The sequence below is a fragment of the Hyla sarda genome, chromosome 5, assembly GCF_029499605.1.
Source record: "Hyla sarda isolate aHylSar1 chromosome 5, aHylSar1.hap1, whole genome shotgun sequence".
NCBI lineage: Eukaryota > Metazoa > Chordata > Amphibia > Anura > Hylidae > Hyla > Hyla sarda.
In genome coordinates, this window is record NC_079193.1 from 29,412,544 (window position 1) to 29,434,365 (window position 21,822).

At 43.9% G+C, this 21,822-nt stretch overlaps 1 protein-coding gene across 2 annotated transcripts in view; it reads left to right on the forward strand.

The window, feature by feature from the left end:
- The window catches only part of ITGA8 (integrin subunit alpha 8), a 234,461-nt gene that overhangs the window by 23,257 nt on the left and 189,382 nt on the right, over positions 1-21,822 (forward strand). For both annotated transcript variants that reach the window (XM_056519092.1, XM_056519093.1), the window contains exon 3: positions 21,722-21,822. In XM_056519092.1, coding sequence (XP_056375067.1) covers positions 21,722-21,822 — 101 coding nt within the window. The remainder of the gene's footprint in view (positions 1-21,721) is intronic.

Here is a 21,822-nt window from a genome sequence, read left to right on the forward strand (position 1 = left end):
TACTTTAGCTATGCATTGATGCTCTATACCAGCAATCCCCAACCCTGTTGCAAAACTAGTCCATTCAGTTCAACCTAAGAATCCATCAAGTTCAACCTAGAGTCCATTACATTCAGCATAAGAGTCCACAAAGTTCAATCTGAGAGTCCATCAAGTTCAACTTGAGAGTTCGTCAACTTTACCGAAGTCCAAAGTCCATCAATCTAAGAGTCCATCAAGTTCAACGTAGAGTCCATCACATTCAATCTAAGAATCCATCAATTTCAACCTAAGAATCCATCAAGTTCAACTTAGAGTCGATCACATTCAACCTAAGAGAAGTTCAGTCTAGAGTCCATCAAGTTCCGCCTAAGAGTCCATCAAGTTCAGTCTAGAGTTCATTAAGTTTAACCCCTGTTGATACATTGGAGCATATCACTTAAAGGGGTATTCCAGGATTTTTTTTTTTATTTGACTATGCTACAGGGGCTGTAAAGTTAGTGTAGTTCATAATATAGTGTCTGTACCTGTGTGTGACGTTTTCTCACAATTCTTCTGTGATTTTCACTCCAATATTTATTTTTACCAGCATACAAAATGACTGTTGTCTCAGATTTTTCCCAGGTTGCAGTGCGGCCAAGACCTGACTCACTAGTCAGCTGATGACAGGGAGCCTGTCTGCTTCAATGGGTGGAGGGATTAATCTGCAACTAATGCAACAGCTGTAGGCACCCTGATTGAAAACCACAGGTCTTTTGAATGGATGCAGCTTATTTATGTTTCAATGGGTGGGGTGGCTGATGTGTGGGAGGAAAATGGAATTATCGGATTTGTAGGCAAAAAAGAAAAATTCTAACAGGAAATACCAGTTTCCAAAAAGCTAGCCACAGTATTATGGTAATCTCACAACATAACCATTTAGCCCCAAGACAAGCGCAGATCCTTCCTAAGCATGTCCATTACTGTCTGCCAGGTACTAAAATCACCTTATGGTGGAAAACCCCTTTAATACATACTGATTTAAATGTCCTAACCTAATTTATAGCAAAAACCACCATACTCTTTTTGTATGTGAGGTATACTTTAGCTATGCATTGATGCGCTATACCAGTGATCCCCAACCCTGTTGCAAAACTAGTCCATCAATCCTCATTTAATTCAACCTAAGAGTCCATCAAGTTCAACATAGAGTTCATTTAATTCAACATAAGAGTCCACAAAGTTCAACCTAAGAGTCCATCAAGTTCAACATAGAGTTCATTTAATTCAACCTAAGAGTCCACAAAGTTCAACCTAAGAGTCCATCAAGTTCAACCGAAAGCTGTCAGGGCATGCAGGGAGTTGTAGTTTAGCAACAGGTTGCGGATCACTTCAGCGCAGAGCGGACGTCACAGTCTGGATCCACTGACACATAATCTCCCACAACCATAGAAAGGAGATCAAAAGCTATAGTAGATGCCTCCAGTTCATTTCTTCTAAATCCACCTACACGTGTTTTTGATTTTTTTTTCTTACGAAAATAGTTTTTTTTCCCTTGCCGAGTCGCTCTTCAGCCTGGTCGCATCTGTTGAGCCCGTTGGTCACATGGTTTACGAGATAACATCAGCCCTGTGCAGGATGTGCTTTCAAGAACAAGAACAAAAAAACAAAACAAAAAAATCTTTATTTTTTATTTTTTTTGCTTTAGCATCCCGAATGTTAGAACTGAGAAACACAAGATGACCCCAGTTATATGCCAGCCAAGGCTTTATCTTAGGATACATCTTGGAAGGAGCGAGACCTTCTTCCTCCTCCTCCAGACCGTCCAGGCTGAGATGATCTTGAAGGAACGACATTGCTTACGAGAGAAGAGCCAAAATTATAGAGTAAAAACAATCAAGATAAAGCCCCGAGCTCCTACATATTGTCTGGGTTTTCGGAACGTCAGCGTTTCTGCTTCGTAATAACTTGATTTTTGTCTGGCAGCACGCCAAGGTGAAGATTTCTGTAGCTGCACTTCAAAAAGAGCCAATATTTGATCCTTACTAGAGATGAGCGAATTTACAGTAAATTCGATTCGTCACGAACTTCTCGGCTCGGCAGTTGATGTCTTTTCCTGCATAAATTAGTTCAGCTTTCAGGTGCTCCGGTGGGCTGGAAAAGGTGGATACAGTCCTAGGAGACTCTTTCCTAGGACTGTATCCACCTTTTCCAGCCCACCGGAACACCTGAAGGCTGAACTAATTTACGCAAGATAAGTCATCAACTGCTGAGCCGAGAAGTTCGTGACGAATCGAATTTACTGTAAGTTCGCTCATCTCTAATCCTTACGTTTGTTTGGGGTAAAAAAAAAATAATAATAAAGTTTTTTGGTTTTATCTAAGAAAAGCTTAAAAGTTATATCATGAAATGTTTTACAAAATTACAAAACATGAAGAGAGAGGAGCCCGGCGCGTTTCGAGTCCAAATGACTTCTTCAGTGCGGATCCTTTGATCGTATACAAAACGCGTTAAGGAACACTCAGGCGTTTCAGACAACGCATCCATGTTACTAGCATGTGTATGAAATGACATGACTATGCAAGACACTTAGATTCAGTGTGAACATACCCTTAGGCCAGTGTTTTCAAACCAGGCTGCCTCCAGCTGTTGCGAAACTACAACCCCCAGCATGCCCGGACAACCTTCGGTTGTCCGGGCATGCTGGGAGTTGTAGTTTTGCAACAGCTGGAGACACACTGGATGCAAAGTACTGATCTTTATGTACAATAACCTCTCGACTGTCTGTTGACTTTGGATGTCAGAGGAGAAAAGAGTCGGGCAAGTGTCCCCCTGCTGAATAGATGAGCTAATGTATGCAAGGACGGGAGGTTTCTGTCCTCCCTGAGCCCTAATTTTGCAACAGCTGGAGGCACCCTGGTTGGAAAACACTGGCCTAAGGGTATGTTCACACTAAGGAAATTACTCCCAGAATTCGTGGCCGATTCCGCAATCAGCACCTAACGACCGGGATGTCCCATTGACAGTAATGGGAGGATGATACAAGCATATTTGTACAAATTTCCATAGTGTGAACATACCCTAAGCACTTCTGGACCTATCATTTCATTGTTACAACTGTATCTACACAAGGAAGGTGAATCACCGATGTGTAAACATTTCCACAGCCCAAATATCTCTCTTGTTCAGATATATTGTTACAATGTATCAGCACAGGGAAAATGTATCAGGCAGTTTAGCTGAAAGCAACTGTAACAGACTCTCTTCTGTGGTGGAAAATGTTTAAATCAACTGGTGCCAGAAAGTTAAACAGATTTGTAAATTACTTCTATTTAAAAATCTTAATCCTTCCAGTACTTATCAGCTGCTGTATGCTCCAGAGGAAGCTGTGTAGTTATTTTCTGTCTGACCACAGTGCTCTCTGCTGACACCTCTGTCCATATCAGGAACTGTCCAGAGAAGGAAAGGTTTGCTATGGGGATTTGCTCCTGCTCTGGACAGTTCCTGACATGGACAGAGGTGTCAGCAGAGAGCACTGTGGTCAGACTGGAAAGAACTATATTATTTTTAAATAGAAGTAATTTAATATCTGTTAAACTATCTATCACCAGTTGAATTAAAGAATACCTGTCACCAAATAAAACGTTTAATATAATGTTCCTTGTGTAATTAGCAGACACTTTCCTATTCACTTGCTTTTAAAATTATCAACATAAATATGTAGAAAATGTAATAGAAAAAACGGCCACTAGGTGGCTCTGTTCTGTTCCCTGCCACAATGAATACAGTGAGTTTGGTCTCCTCCCAGCCTAGCAGGCTTGATTGACAGCTACACAAAAAGTGAAAGCTCCACAGATTCTCACAGACTGAAAGCTGCTGGAGAGCCTCACTGATGGCAACACAGACTCAAACATGCACAGAGTCTGAGGTCTTCTATTCATCACAGCTCTGCAATCATGTGAGGGCAGAAGTGGTCCCCCAGCAAGCTTCAGTGATGTCATGCCTGCTAGGATATGCCCATTTTTTCCTGCTGGGAGATTGCACTATGTGAGCAAGAAGAAAGGTATGATACACAGCTTTTTAACCCCTTAAGGACTCAGGGTTTTTCCGTTTTTGCACTTTCGTTTTTTCCTCCTTACCTTTTAAAAATCATAACCCTTTCAATTTTCCACCTAAAAATCCATATTATGGCTTATTTTTTGCGTCGCCAATTCTACTTTGCAGTGACATTAGTCATTTTACCCAAAAATGCACAGCGAAACGGAAAAAAAAATCATTGTGCGACAAAATCGAAAAAAAAACGCCATTTTGTAACTTTTGGGGGCTTTCGTTTCTACGCAGTGCATATTTCGGTAAAAATTACACCTTATCATTATTCTGTAGGTCCATACGGTTAAAATGATACCCTACTTATATAGGTTTGATTTTGTCGCACTCCTGGAAAAAATCATAACTACATGCAGGAAAATGTATACGTTTAAAAATGTCATCTTCTGACCCCTATAACTTTTTTATTTTTCCACGTACGGGGCGGTATGAGGACTCATTTTTTGCGCCGTGATCTGAAGTTTTTATCGGTATGATTTTTGTTTTGATCGGACTTTTTGATCACTTTTTATTCATTTTTTAATGATATAAAAAGTGACCAAAATACGCTTTTTTGGACTTTGGAATTTTTTTGCGCGTACGCCATTGACCGTACGGCTTAATTAATGATATATTTTTATAGTTCGGACATTTACGCACGCGGCGATACCACATATGTTTATTTTTTATTTTTTTTACACTGTTTTATTTTTTTTATGGGAAAAGGGGGGTGATTCAAACTTTTATTAGGGAAGGGGTTAAATGACCTTTATTAACACTTTTTTTTTACATTTTTTTTGCAGTGTTATAGGTCCCATAGGGACCTATAACACTGCACACACTGATCTCTAATGCTGATCACTGGCGTGCATTAACACGCCTGTGATCAGCATTATCGGCGCTTGACTGCTCCTGCCTGGATCTCAGGCACGGAGCAGTCATTCGTCGATCGGACACCGGGGAGGCAGGTAAGAGCCCTCCCGGTGTCCGATCAGCTGTTCGGGACGCCGCGATTTCACCGCGGCGGTCCCGAACAGCCCGACTGAGCAGCCGGGTCACTTTCACTTTCACTTTAGAAGCGGCGGTCAGCTTTGACCGCCGCTTCTAAAGGGTTAATACCGCACATCGCCGCAATCGGCGATGTGTGGTATTAGCCGCGGGTCCCGGCCGTTGATTACCGCCGGGACCGACGCGATATGATGCGGGATCGCGGCGCGATCCCGCTTCATATCGCGGGAGCCAGCGCAGGACGTAAATATACGTCCTGCGTCGTTAAGGGGTTAAAGCTCTGAATTTTTTTTTAAGGGCCCGCGGGGTGTTAGGAGTAAATAGGGAACATAGCCTGAGTTAGTTTAGAACAGTTTATTTGGTGACAGGTGCTTTTAAAAAAAAAAAATTGTATCCACCGGAGTACCCCTTTAAATCAACTGGTGCCAGACAGTTAAACAAATTTTGTAAATTACTTCTATTAAAAAATCTTAATCCTTCCAGTACTTATTAGCTGCTGAATACTACAGAGGAAATTCTTTTCTTTTTGGAACACAGAGCTCTCTGCTGACATCACGAGCACAGTGCTCTCTGCTGACATCTCTATCCATTTTAAGAACTGTCCAGAGTAGGAGAAAATCCCCATAGCAAACATATGCGGCTCTGGACAGTTCTTAAAATGGACAGAGATGTCAGCAGAGAGCACTGTGTTATACTAATACGACTAATGCTGGCATGACTAAGTGTGCGATATGCACCTGAAATGCGTCACAGTTACTGTTTGTTGTGCCTTTCCTGTATCTTCTACTATATATATAGTACTTTACTAGGGACACTAATACATGGAATGTTATGCTCGCCTGGGCCACCAGGGCAAACAATATGGGGTGTATTTGGACCAATTTCTGGTTTTGACTAAAAATACTGATGAAATACAACTTATGAACACAGCCTAATACTTACTACACGCATCACTACGTTCCTACATCACATCCGTCTGTTCTGAATGTAATAAAACATGGAGCGCTCATTGTTCCTCTTTGTTGTGGTTCATCCAGTTGCAAAAAAAAAACATCTTTCATGACATTTCCGAATAGGCGCTTGGAACATTTGGGGACACAAGCGTGACTCTTCGGGAGTCACACATCAATAAGATTTCATAAACGTAACGTACTGTACTATTCCATTGCACTGGATGTTTTCAATGCCAAAACGTACAATGCAGGAACATACTGTATGGGTTAAAGGAGGGTCTCATTTTCTCCAAATAGTTCTCCATAGACCGTATTTTTAATTGGAACTTGTAACATGTTTCCTTCAAAAACAGCGCCTCTCTTGTCCATGGGCTGCGTGTGGTATTGCGGTGTAGTATTGCATTTGAGTGAATGTGACTGAGATGCAATACCATTCACAACCACTGGGACAAAAGTGGTGCTGTTTTAGAAGTTCGCTCTCCACTTTCCATGACACTTGAATTGCAAGAGACAGAATCAAGGTTGAGATTTATCACTGTGTAGTTCAGTGTTTCCTAACCAGGGTGCTTCCAGATGTTGCAAAACTACAACTCCCAGCATGCCCGGACAGCCGAAGGCTGTCCGGGCATGCTGGGAGTTGTAGTTTTGCAACAGCTGGAGACACACTGGTTGGGAAAGACTGATCTATGTGTATGATGGCCTCTCGACTCTCTGTTGACTTTGGATGTCAGAGGAGAGAAGGGTTGGGCAAGTGTCCCCTTGCAGAATACACATGCTAGTGTATGCGGGAATGGGAAATGTATGCTGGAAGTTGTAGTTTTGCAACAGCTGGAGACACACTGGTTGGGAAACACTGATCTATGTGTATGATGGCCTCTCGACTCTCTGTTGACTTTGGATGTCAGAGGAGAGAAGGGTTGGGCAAGTGTCCCCTTGCAGAATACACATGCTAGTGTATGCGGGAATGGGAAATGTATGCTGGAAGTTGTAGTTTTGCAACAGCTGGAGGCACCCTAGTTGGCAAACAATGATCTATGTGTATGATGGCTTCTCGACTCTCTGTTGACTCTGGATGCCAGAGGAGAGAAGGGTCGGGCAAGTGTCCCCTTGCAGAATACACATGCTAGTGTATGCGGGAATGGGGAGTGCATGCTGGAAGTTGTAGTTTTGCAACAGCTGGAGGCACCCTAGTTGGCAAACAATGATCTATGTGTACAATGGCCACTCAGCTCTCTGTTGACTTTGGATGTCAGAGCAGAAAAGGGTCGGGCGAGTGCCCCCCTGCAGCATACATGTGCTAGTGTATACAGGGATGGGGAGGGCATGCTGGGAGTTGTAGATTTGCAACAGCTGGAGGCACCCTGGTTGGAAAACACTGGTTTAGCCAGACAATGCTCATATTTAACTCTCCAGTGCTGGCCGTATGGGTTGTCACCTAGCTTTCCCAGGCATCAGATAAGCATTTTTTAGCGACTCAAGTAATATAAGCAAATGCAGAAGAAGGTATAAGAACATCTGGGGGAGACACAATTTGTGTGGCCCTCTATAGCATTTGGGGTCCACATGTTCGACGTGCACCTGGTTGGTAGAACGTACGAGAACTGGGGGGGAATTCTTTCCCTGTAGGAAGATTTCTTTAATATCTATAGATTTGGCGGTGAATGACAACTAAATCCGTTACAGGGTGAGGAACGGCTGCTGGAGTCTGGGGCCCAGGCGAGGAATCCTATGTAATTTGCCCAGGGCTATGGCAGCCTTATGCAGAACTTGAATTCCATCTGAAGTTAGCATGGGGGGAGGGGGTCAATGGGTTAACACGACCTTCTGTACAGCCTCATTCACACCTATGTAATGGGCTTGTATAACCTGAAGCCCACCGGTATTATCTCATATGACATGGGTGGGACTGGAGCCGCTGAGTACTGGAGGGGTTCTATGGTGGGCTCAGGCTTCTACACTATTGTAGGCCTCAACGATCCAGAAGAAGACAACCCATATAGAGATGATACTGCTTATAAACCTTGTAAGAGGGGGGATCAGGGGGTTTACACAACCTTTTGTACAGTTTCGTTCACACCTATGTAATGGGCTTGTATAACCTGAAGCCCACCGGTATTATCTCATATGACATGGGTGGGACTGGAGCCGCTGAGTACTGGAGGGGTTCTATGGTGGGCTCAGGCTTCTACACTATTGTAGGCCTCAACGATCCAGAAGAAGACAACCCATATAGAGATGATACTGCTTATAAACCTTGTAAGAGGGGGGATCAGGGGGTTTACACAACCTTCTGTACAGCCTCATTCACACCTATGTAATGGGCTTGTATAACCTGAAGCCCACCGGTATTATCTCATATGACATGGGTGGGACTGGAGCCGCTGAGTACTGGAGGGGTTCTATGGTGGGCTCAGGCTTCTACACTATTGTAGGCCTCAACGATCCAGAAGAAGACAACCCATATAGAGATGATACTGCTTATAAACCTTGTAAGAGGGGGGGATCAGGGGGTTTACACAACCTTCTGTACAGCCTCATTCACACCTATGTAATGGGCTTGTATAACCTGAAGCCCACCGGTATTATCTCATATGACATGGGTGGGACTGGAGCCGCTGAGTACTGGAGGGGTTCTATGGTGGGCTCAGGCTTCTACACTATTGTAGGCCTCAACGATCCAGAAGAAGACAACCCATTTAGACATGATACTGCTTATAAACCTTGTAAGGGTATCTTCACACTACGGAATTCCCGCGGAATTCCACGGGCGGAGTGGAATTCCGCTGTGTGAACTTAACATTAGTGTGAATGGGTCTCCGCGAGACCCGTTCACACTGCGGAATTTCAGCAATTCCGCCGCTGAAATTATTCCGAGCAAAGAAAGAACATGTTCATTTTTTGCGCGGAAGTCCGCGAGCACTGCATAGACGTCGATGGTGACGGCCCAGTGCCGCGCGGTCCTACCGCCGTCGGGCGGCTGCCAGACTGAATCTCCGCTCGCGGAATTCTGCGAGTGGAGATTCCGTTCACACTCTCTAGTGTGAACATACCCTAAGGGGGGGATCAGGGGGTTTACACAACCTTCTGTACAGCCTCATTCACACCTATGTATCGGGATTGTGTAACCTGAAGCCCACCGGTATTATTAGAACTGCCTGTAACATACTAACCACCATCACCACCACAAATAATGAGGAGCCTCCCCGGCCTCCCACTCCAATCCCGAATTAAGACAACTGACAAGAATTACCTTTTGAATGGACTGAGTGGTCGGTCACAGCTTTAAAGAGGTACTCCGCTGCTCAGCGTTTGGAACAAACATAGCCCCGCCCCCTCATGACATCAGGCGCCCCCCTTCAATGCAAGTCTATGGGAGGGGGCGTGACGGCTGTCACGCCCCCTCCCATAGACTTGCATTGAGGGGGCGGGGCTATGATGACACGAGCTCCCGGCCGGCTCCAGCGTTCGGAACAGTTTGTTCCAAACACTGAGCAGCGGAGTACCCCTTTAATAAGGTAATAATAACAAGGTAAAACACAACTGCATAGCAGTTAACCATTAAAGGGATACTCCGGTGGAAATTTTTTTTATTTTAAATCAACTGGTGCCAGAAAGTTAAACGGGTTTTTAAATTACTTCCATAAAAAAAAATCTTAATCCTTCCAGTACTTATTAGCTGCTGAATACTACGGAGGAAATTCGTTTCTTTTTGGAACACAGAGCTCTCTGCTGACATCACGAGCACAGTGCTCTCTGCTGACACCTCTGTCCATTTTAGGAACTGTCCAGAGCGGCATATGTTTGCTATGGGGATTTTCTCCTACTCTGGACAGTTCCTAAAATGGACAGAGATGTCAGCAGAGAGCACTGTGCTCGTGATGTCAGCAGAGAGCTCTGTGTTCCAATAAAGAAAATAATTTCCTCTGTAGTATTCAGCAGCTAATAGGTACTGGAAGGATTAAGATTTTTTAATAGAAGTAATTTACAAATCTGTTTAAATTTCTGGCACCAGTTGATTTAAAAAAAATAAATAAAAAAAGGTTTTCACTGGAGTACCCCTTTAACTTTATCAACAATATTTAAATCACTTGAAATCAGGAACTTAACTTCTTGGCTGAGGCAGTGTGATGGCCGTCAGTATGCCCAACGTGCAAGTAGCCATCAGCCTCCGCCATCCTCTGCTGATGATTTCTTCCGCCAGCTGTGACTTCAAAGAAAGACAAAAGAAACAGAAAACAAAAGCAAAAAAGGTGCAACAAACATGCAGCACACAATACAAAAGGGCGAACAAGACGCCAAAAGCGTCCACACAAAACTCGGGTGGGTTCACACCATGATTTTTCTATACAGTTTTTGGATACGTTAAAAAAAAAAAAAAAAAAAACGTATGCAACCGTACAGCAAACCGTTTCCATAGACTTTCCATTCAAAACCGTATGCACCATATTGTATTTTTCAAACCACACGTTTTTTTGCTTCTTTTTTTCTGGACAGAAAACCCATATACGTTTTTTTTAACATGGGAGTCAATGGGAACTGTAACAGGTGCGACCCGGGGAAAACTAAAATAGAAAAATGGATCCAGCGCAGACCTCGTGCAATAGAAAACTTCTTTATTCAGGTACCAACAAGGACAGGATAAAAGTGACGCGTTTCAGCCTGAAACACATCACTTTTATCCTGTCCTTCTTGGTACCTGAATAAAGACGTTTTCTATTGCACGAGGTCTGCGCTGGATCCATTTTTCTATTTTAGACCTGTATGTGCGGACGGTTCCATCCGGTTTGCACCATATGGTTTTTGACTTTGCACAGTTTTTTTTTTTCTTGGAATTTCAATGAAACAAGTGAAACTTTATTCATAATGGAGTGAAAAGTTCAAAACGTATACGTTTTTTTTCTTAAAAAACGGATGCAACCGGACATCATTTTTCAAGCCGTATACAGATAAAACTTTGTACACGTTTTGATACAGTTTAGTCAAGTTTGAGGAATCCGTTTTTTTTTAAATCAAAAACCTGATGAAAAACTGTATTGCAAAAACGTAGTGTGAACCCACCCATAAACTGATAAATGTTATATATATATATATATATATATATAATTTTTTATATTACATATATATAAAGAAAATTATACAATAAATACAACAAAAAATTGTGTAGAAGCCTTTGGCTGTCCAGGAATGCTGGGAGTTGTAGTTTTGCAACAGCTGGAGGCTCACTGTTTGGGAAATACTGGTTTAGACAGTTTGGATAGTATCTATACTACACTAAGCAGCAGCGTACAATGTTTCGGCATCCAGCCAGATGTGCCCATGTGTTTCGCTGCTATTAAACAGAGTGTGTTACATCACTATGAGCTATATATAGAAGCCTTGTTATGAAGTTAATGGACGGCCCATCTCTAGCCTGCAGACTGTAGACACTGTACATGTCTCTCATCAATAGGCTGCATCCCCCTCCCCTATAAACCTGGGATATGGGATTAGATTGTAAGCTCCTATGGACAGGACTCCTTCAGAGGGAAAACTATCATATAGCCTAAGGGTACGATCACACGTGCATATATTTGCTGCAGATCTGCTGCAGATTTGCTGCCCATTAACTTCAATGGCCAGAAAAACCTGCTGACTAAAATCTGCAGCAGAAAATACGCACGTGTGAACATAACCCAAGGGTACGTTCCCATGGACAGGCTGTGGAAATTTTCTGCCGCAGAAAATCTGCAGCAGACCCAATTAAAGTCAGTGAAATCTGCTTCAGAGAATCCACTGCTCAAATTCGCAGTGGGAAACCCGTTGTAAACCTTCCATCGTGAATGTACCATAAGGGTACGTTCACACGGGACAATTACCTGCATAATTTCTGCAGCGTATCTGCTGCGGAAAATCTGCAGAGGATTTTGCTACCATTGATTTCAATGGGCCCGAAGGAAAATCTGCAAATCTGCCTCTATTGCAGATTTTCTGATGACCTATTGAAGTCAATGGTAGCAAAATCCGCTGTGGATTTTCCGCAGCAGATACGCTGTGAAAATTCTGCAGGTAATTTGCCAGTGTGAATGTACCCTAATACGGAATTTAAATGTAATATTAGTGGAGGGTCCTGTCTGCTCAATAAAAGAGATCAGTAGGGGCCTGGATGCCTTTTTGGACCATAATAATATTTCAGGTTATAGTGTATTTTTTTTGTCTTCCTCTGGATCAACACTATAGGGTAAGGCCCTGTTCACAAACTTCACACTATGGAAATTCCACCTGGAATTTCCACCGGGAAATTCTATATGCATTCCCCTTGCAGCAGCCTCCTATGAAATCGGCGCATAATGTCCGTGTGGACATTAGGCACTGTCCCGTTCTCTACAGCGCAGTCCTGGGACTTATCCGGCAGATTCGGTGGGAAGATTAAATGTGTCCAATTCTCCGCTGGTATCAAATTCCTCGTTGGAAGTTCTGGTTATGAAACTTTTGACATGTGCAGCAGATTCTTATTGAAATCAATGGAGGGGGAGTGGTGGTGGTGGTGGGGGGGGGGGGGGACTGTTGTAGTTGTAGTGTAAACTTTGCCTTATACTGTATTTTTTTACTTGGAATACCCCTTTAATGCCTTTGGATCCTGTGGGGGAGATTTCTCAGGCTTTCTGAGCAGTGTATCTAAGCCAATTCAGTTTAATACTGCCCAGAGCCATGTATCTAAGCCAATTCAGTTTAATACTGCCCAGAGCCATGTATCTAAGCCAATTCAGTTTAATACTGCCCAGAGCCATGTATCTAAGCCAATTCAGTTTAATACTGCCCAGAGCCATGTATCTAAGCCAATTCAGTTTAATACTGCCCAGAGCCATGTATCTAAGCCAATTCAGTGTGATACTACCCATAGGGGTGTATGTAAACCCATTCAGTGTGAAACTGCCCAAAACAGTGTATCTAAGTCAATTCAGTTTAATACTGCCCAGAGCCATGTATCTAAGGCAATTCAGTGTGATACTACCCAAAGAAGTGTATGTAAACCCATTCAGTGTGATACTGCCCAGAGCCATGTATCTAAGCCAATTCAGTCTGATACTACCCAAAGGGGTGTATGTAAACCCATTCAGTGTAATACTGCCCAGAGCGGTGTATCTAAGCTGATTCAATGTAATACTGCCTAGAGCTGTGTATGTAAACTCATTCAGTGTAATACTTCCCAGAGCCATGCATCTAAGCCCAGAGCATTGTATCTAAGCCCATTCAGAGTGATACTGCCCAAAGCGGTGTATGTAAGCCCATTCAGTGTGAAACTGACCAAAGCCGTGAATCTAAGCCAATTCAGTTTAATACTGCCCAGAGCCATGTATCTAAGGCAATTTAGTGTGATACTACCCAAAGGGGTGTATGTAAACCCATTCAGTGTGATACTACACAGAGCCACGTATCTAAGCTGATTCAATGTAATACTGCCTAGAGCTGTGTATGTAAACTCATTCAGTGTAATACTTCCCAGAGCCATGCATCTAAGCCCAGAGCATTGTATCTAAGCCCATTCAGAGTGATACTGCCAAGAGCCGTGCATTTGTATAAAAAAATAATATTAATAGATCAGTATACATTATTGGGTTACATACACATTGATTGTGATTGGTTGCTACGGGCAACAAATAGAATCCTAATATAACATCTTCCCAGCCTCGGTTGAAGTGACTTTTATGCTGCATTATATTTTTCACCCAAATTTTTCTTACAATCTAAAACTCTTTAAATGGGCACTGTCACTTAAAAAAAAAAAAAATTTGACATGGTGACATTTTGCCCAGCATACACTCCCCATCCCCGCATACACTAGCACATTTATTCTGCAGGGGAACACTTGCCCGACCCTTCTCTCCTCTGACATCCAGAGTCAACAGAGAGACGAGAGGCCATCATTCAGATAGATCAGAGTTTCCCAACCAGTGCACCTCCAGCTGTTGCAAAATTATAACTCTCAGCATGCACTTCCCATCCACACATACCCTAGCAGATGTATTCTGCAGGGGGGCACTTGCCCGACCCTTCTCTCCTCTGACATCCAGAGTCAACAGAGTTGAGAGGACATCATACACATAGATCAGTGTTAGCCAACCAGTGCGCCTCCAGCTGTTGCAAAATTATAACTCTCAGCATGCACTTCCCATCCACACATACCCTAGCAGATGTATTCTGCAGGGGAGCACTTGCCGGACCCTTCTCTCCTCTGACATCCAGAGTCAACAGAGAGTCGAGAGGCCATCGTTCACATGAATCAGTGTTTCCCAACCAGTGCGCCTCCAGCTGTTGCAAAATTATAACTCTCAGCATGTACTCCCCATCCCCGCATACCCTAGCAGATGTATTCTGCAGGGGAGCACTTGCCGGACCCTTCTCTCCTCTGACATCCAGAGTCAATAGAAAGCCGAGACGCCATCATGCACATAGATCAGTGTTTCCCAACCGGTGTGTCTCCAGCTGTTGCAAAACTACAACTCCCAGCATGCCCGGACAGCCGAAGGCTGTCCGGGCATGCTGTGAGTTGTAGTTTTGCAACAGAAAGTTTTCTATAGTTATAGCAGAGTTTGTTTTGCTCCTGAATAGCGTTCTCAGTCCAGACATACCCGGGAGGATCAGCTGATCTACGAGAAAATGATCACACCGAGAACATTTGTTATCAGATGGTCGGGGTTTCTGGCTGTCTGGGCCAAGTTTGCTATCACATGCAGTAGAGTTTATATAACGTCTCGGTATCACGTATCCGGATCCCTTTTATGAGCTGCCAGATCATTTCTCTGTTTATGGTGTATACCCCGGTATTGTAATAAACAGTGTGTCAGACAGAAATGTATTCATTCACTGTATTTATTTCTGGGAAGGTCTATTTTTAAAACGTACATGAGACATGATTATATATTATTAATAACCTTTATGGATATAGCGCCAACATATACCGAGATGTGTATATATATATATATATATATATATATATATATATATATATATACACGTGTGTGTGTGTGTGTGTGTGTTAGACGTGGAAAATGACAGCCAATGGAAACAACAGACCACACTATTAGGCAGAACACCCATTGGCATGCTGGTAGTTGTAGTTTTGCAACATCTAAAGATCCACAGTTTGGAGACCACTGCTCTAGGGCAATGAGTTTCATAGGATAGGTGCAGCACGGGAGAAGATCTAGAGACAGAAGTCAGTGGGGTATGGCTGGATGGTGATCATATGTGATGGATACTTATCTGGTAGGTTGGCAGCTTTGTGACGCAGAAGTAGGGTTGTGATACAGTAAATGGTAGATGATGAGGGTTGTAGTTGTCAAGTGGCTGGAGTGTAGCAACCCTGTAGTAAGATGACAGTTCCCACTAACCACTATTTCAATGGATTTGCCTTCAGTATCAAGGCCCCGGTAAACGAACACCTCAAAAGCCAGGGTATATTAAAGGGGTACTCCCGTGGAAAACTATTTTTTTTTTTTTTTTTTTAAATCAACTGGTGCCAGAAAGTTAAACAGATTTGTAAATCACTTCTATTAAAAAAATCTTAATCCTTCCAATACATTTTAAAGGCTGTATACTACAGAAGAAATGCTTTTCTTTTTGGATTTCTCTGATGTCACGAGCACAGTGCTCTCTGCTGACCTCTGCTGTTCATTTTAGGAACTGTCCAGAGCAGCATATGTTTGCTATGGGGATTTTCTTCTTCTCTGGACAGTTCCCAAAATAAACAGCAGAGGTCAGCAGAGAGCACTGTGCTCTTGACATAAGAGAAATCCAAAATGAAAAGCATTTCTTCTGTAGTATACAGCCCCTAAAAAGTACTGGAAGGATTAAGATTTTTTTTATTTAAGTAATTTACAAATCTGTTTAACTTTCTGGCACCAGTTGATTAAAAAATAAGTTTTCCATGGGAGTACCCCTTTAATACCAACTTGTTCTTTATTTGGTGATGCAGATCTAGTGCAGTAGCAGACACTTGAAAGTATACAGGCTTAAGATACTGTGGTGGCCCAGTACAGGAGTTATACCCCTGTATCCTTGCTGCCCTGTCAGGTAGCCTCCCCGCAGTGTCCCCTGGGCCCCCGACACCTGTCCCCTTATGTATATATATTTTCTGCCATGTGTTATACTATAAGATGTATATAAGAGTGTTATTGCTTTAGGAAATGTTAACATGTGATCACCAGTTGTCATGTGAGTGTAACCCAGGAGGTATCAGTGACCATGTGACCTAAGAGGGACCTATGGGACCCCACCAGAGTCTCCCCTATATGAGCCCTGGGAGGAGTCTCTTCTTTCTCTCTCTTTCTGCTGCGGTCCAGTGCAGTCAAGTCCTAGAGTGTGTCTGGAGTCCATAGGAGGCCTCAAGTCCTTCCTGCAGCCACAAGCCTTCAAGTCTACAAGTAACTACAGTCACAGCTTAGTCAGTCTCAAGTCAAGTCAAGTCAATCACAGTCATCTATTGTCAAGTCAGAGTGGCCTGCACTAAAATTGTCCACCTTTACTATAAGTCCCAGCAAGCCCTTAAGGTCTCTGAACTCATTGGTCACCTCCGTGGCCCTGGCTGAACTGTATAGACTGTACCATCTGTCACTCAGTAAAGCTGCCATTGTCCGTGACTTGGCGTCGGAGTCATTATTGCCCCCGTGCCTAGCCCAGGATCCAGCGGTATACCTTCGGTGGTATTGAGGATAAACCACGCCCTGGCATCACGAATACAAGGGGTTAATGTCATCTGCCCCTAAGGTAATTCCATCTGCCCTGCTTCACACCCTCTACCACAATACAATACGGGAAACACAATAGGTAGTATGTCACTTTGACAGTCCTTGAGACATTTTACAGACTTGAAAATTCGTGGTTCTGGCCTGTACTATACTGCACTAGCAACATGAGACAATTAAAAATTTTGACTAAGACTTGGCTTTAGACTTGAATTGTGAAAATACTTACTTTCTCTCCCTCACTTATGTTTCATTGGGTTGCACTGAGACACCACTATCTTTGTGGACATCCAGAAGGGGGTCACCAGACGTTAGTCTGTCGCTTGGACAGGCCGGTCCTGAGGATACCTAAACCTAGTCCTTACTTTGCTAGAAAGCCCGTCAGCTTTGCTCTTGTCCCTAAAGCATCCACTTGTGATGGTATTCCCCCTGTAAAAGGACATGCTTGACAGATAGAATAAATGTTTCCTTGCACTAATGTGGTAGAGAGTGTGATGCAGGGCAGATGGAATTAACCTAGGGGCTGATGGCATTAACCCCTTGTGTTCAGTGTTTATGACACCAGGGGGTGGTTTATCCTTAATACCACCCAAAGGTATACAGACAACGGTAGCTTTACTGAGTGACAGATGGAACAGTCTATACAGTGTAGCCAGGCCCACGGAGGTGACCAGTGACTTCAGAGACCTTAAAGGAGTAGTCCAGTGGTGACCCAGTGGTGAACAACTTATCCCCTATCCTAAGGATAGGGGATAAGTTGCAGATCGCGGGGGGTCTGACCGCTGGGGCCCCCTGCGATCTCCTGTACGGAGCCCCGACAGCCCGCGGGAAGGAGGCGTGTTGACCTCCGCACGAAGCGGCGGCCGACACGCCCCCTCAATACAACTCTATGGCAGAGCCGAAGCGCTGCCTTCGGCAATCTCCGGCTCTGCCATAGAGATGTATTGAGGGGGCGTGTCAGCCGCCGCTTCATGGGGGGGTCGACACCCGCTATCTGGCCGGAGAGCCTGGCCCCTGTACAGAGAGATTGCAGGGGGCCCCAGCGGTCGGACCCCCCCGCGATCTCAAACTTATCCCCTATCCTTAGGATAGGGGATAAGTTTTTCACCACTGGACTACCCCTTTAAGGGCTTGCTGGGACTTGCAGCAGAGGTGGACAATTTAGTGCAGGCCACGTTGACTAGACAGATGACTTTGACTTGACTGACTTGTGACTGACAAGACTGTGACTGTGGCTTACTTGCAGGTTTGTAGCTGTGACACTGCAGGCAGGCTGCCTGACAGGGCAGCAAGGGTACGGTGTAACACCTCCCGTACTGGGCCACCACACTAATATGTTGTGGCTTCAAGAAAACACCTAAAACTTCCCTAATTCCTGAGGATTGTGGTGGAGGCAGGACAGCCCTTAGCCCCCAATTGGCTGCAGAGTAGACATGTGACATCTTTGCGGCTTTTCACAGTGAAGATAAGGATTTGGGGTAAGGACAGTTGACCTTTTACACTTACATCAGGCTCAGTGCATGCAAATAACATATTAAGATATAGTAAAACAGGTTTAGATGGAAATACATTTTAAGAATTAAACCTGAGATGCAGCAGGAAACCTTAAAGGGTTACTGCAGAGTAGGACAATTTATCCTATTTCCAAATTATAGGGGATAAGTGTCTGATGGAGGGGGATCCGACCCCTGCGATCTTCCATATGGCGCCCCAGCTCTCTTTTTTGAATGGAGGCGTATGGATCACAAGCTGTGGTCGTCATGCCCCCTTTATGCATCTCTATGGGAGAGCCAGAGATACCCGAGTACAGTACTCTGGCTCTCCTATAGAGATGCATGAAGGGGGCGTGATGGCGACAGGTTCGTGTGGTGGTCGACACGGTTCTTTTCATGCAGAGACAAGGAGCGCCGTACTCTGGGTTAGAGAAATTCCGGGAGTACTCTGAGATAGGGGATGAGTGTCTGATCATAGGGGGTTCGACCGCTGGGACACCCCATGTTTAGACCAATCCTGTATCCTTAGGATAGGGAATACATTTCTCTAACCCAGAATACTCCTTGAAATGGGCATTCTCATTAAAACTAAATTTTGCTATTGCACTGCTTATGGTAAATAAAACATCTTTCTAATGTAGTTTGTTTAAAAAAAAAAAAAATTAAAAAAAAAGTTTTCTATGTTTTATTTGTGTTTAAAAAAGCTGCCACTAGGTGTCTCCCTACTTGTCCAGAGCACATTTTCCCCATCTCTTGTTCAGACTTTGGACTGAGGGGAGAGTGTGCAGCCTTAGCCAATCATAGCTCATCTCACACTGAACTGCTCTGGGCTGTGTATAGCAGAGTGAGGGAGGAAGTTCTCCCCTGTATGGCTTCAGATGATGTCACACCTGCTGGGGAACGCCCCTTCCCAGTCTGTGAATCTGACTGAGACTGAACAGAAAATACAGAGCAATATCAAGGTAGAAAACAAACAAATAGTAAAAATAAAGGCAGGGGGTGGTTTATCATGATGGGTGTGTATACAATATAATGATACACAAATTATATTAGAAACTTGCATAACATGTCATTGTACAATGAACATACTTGCCGAAAATGGAAAAAAAAACTCGATTTTTGAACCTCCGTTTCGAGATGTCCCCAGTTTGACCGATCAGGGATGTGTAAAGCTTCAGAGGTATTGAAAGAAATGACAAGGGGCACTTTGGCTGCAAAACTTTAGCAGAAACACATGTTAAAGTGGGTCGGATATGGTTTAAATGATGGAATTGGGGACAGCAAGTCTGAGCACATCTACATGGACCAAAGGAAAAAAACTTCCAATTCACAGATGTGGGGAAATTGTTCCCATACGTAGATCTAGGATACTCGGTTTTAATCTTTTTAAGCCGAAATCTTCTATTAATAGAGTTCCGCGAGGTCAAGGTCTCAGGATATCCCTACTTAGTCGCAAAAAAATGATATCTGCAAAAACAGGTGCAAAGGTTTTTCTATGGCGGCAAAGATGGTCTTTGAAGTGTTTTTACCATAATTAGTGCATTAAACCATGGGAACCACCGAAACGGAAACCACAACTCACATCCAGAACTTAACGGGTTAAAGGGTTTGGCCATTTTGGGCAACTCACTTAAGCCAACAGTAGTTTAAGGATGGTTAGATTGCAGAACGGCACGTAATATGGGACAATCTGTACCATATGCTATCAAAGAAAGAAGAATGAGTATGAGTGTTTCTGTAGATCAGTGTTTCCCAACCAGTGTGCCTCCAGCTGTTGCACAACTACAACTCCCAGCATGCCCAGACAGCTGTTGGCTGTCCGGATATGCTGGAAGTTGTAGTTGTGCAACATCTGGAGGCACACTGGTTGGGAAACACTGATCTATGTAGCCTCTCGACCGTCTCTGTTGACTCTGGATGTCAGAGGAGAGAAGGGTCAGGCAAGTGTCCCCCTGCAGAATTGATGTGCTAGTGTATGTGGGGAGTTGTAGTTTTGCAACAGCTGGAGGCAGACCAGTTGGGAAACACTGATCTATGTGTACGATCGCCTCTTGACCCTCTGTTGACTCTGGATGTCAGAGGAGAGAAGGGTCAGGCAATTGTCTTCCTACAGAATACATGTGCATATGTATGTGGGGAGTTGTAGTTTTGCAACAGCTGGAGACACACTGGTTGGGAAACATCGATCTATGTGTACAGTGGCCTCTCGACTGTTGGCTGTTGACTGGATGTCAGAGGAAAGAAGGGTCAGGAAAGTGTCCCCCTGCTAGTGTATGCAGGGGATGGGGAGTACGGGAGTTGTAATTATGCAACAGCTGGAGGCACTCTGGTTGGAAAACACTGATCTATGTGTATGATGGCCCTCAAATCCCTGTTGACTCTGGATGTAGGAGGAGAGAAGGGTTTGGTAAGTGTCCCCCTGCAAAAAAAAAAAAACATGTGCTAGTGTATGCGGGGATGAGAAGTGCATGCTGAGAGTTGTAATTGTGCAATGACTGGAGGCACACTGATTGGAAAACTCTGATCTATGTGTATGATGGCCCCTCGACTCTCTGTTGACTCTGGATGTCAGAGAAGAGAAGGGGCGAGCAAGTGTCCCCCTGCATAACACTTGCGCTATTGTATGCGGGGAAGTGCATTCTGGGAGTTGCAGTTTTGCAACAGCTGGAGACACAATGGTTGGAAAACACTTATCTATGTGTATAATGGCCTCTCAGCTCTCTGTTGACTCTGGATATCAGAGGAGAGAAGGTCAGGCAAGTGTTCCCCTGCATAATACTTGTGCTATTGTATGCGGGGATGGGAAGTGCATTATGGGAGTTGTAGTTATGCAACATCTGGAGGCACACTGGTTAGGAAACACTGTTCTATGTGTACAATGGTCTTTTGACTCTCTGTTGACTCTGGCTGTCAGAGGGGAGAAGGGTCGGGCAAGTGTCCCTCTGCAGAATACACATGCTAGTGTATGTGGTGATGGGAAGTGTATGTTAGGAGTTGTAGTTTTGCAACAGCTGGAGGCACCCTGGTTGGGAAACACTGCTGTAGATGATTCTGTGCAGAGTGGGAACAAGACTGTCCTCCATCCAAAATTGTATTTTTAGTACTAGGATGAGTTATACTTTATATTGGCCTTTTTTTGTAGCGTTTTTGAATAATGATACTTTATAGTAAGGACATATGATGCCACCGCAGTCTTTACCCCCAATGGAATGAATTTTTGTACATGATTTATAGTGGTAGAAACGTATATGGATTACAAGACAAGTTATATGCGCCAAGCCAAGCTTTGCAGGGTCCCAGCGGTGATTTTATTTAGTAGGAAAAGTTCTTGTATTTCATTTTTTTCCTTGTTTTTACATCTTTTTCGTGTTTTATGTGGTGCTATAGCAGGACCATAGCTCAGTTAACCAGCTAACAAGTCATGTCCGATGGTCCCGCTGCACATTAGCATGAGACGTCTCCCGTGTGAATGGCGCTTAATGTTCTCTTTCCTGTACAGACAACAGGTTCGCCAGAGTCAATGGAACCAAACAGGCGCTCGAGTTCAAGTCAAAACAATGGTTCGGAGCCACCGTCCGGTCTCATAAGGAAAAAGTTGTG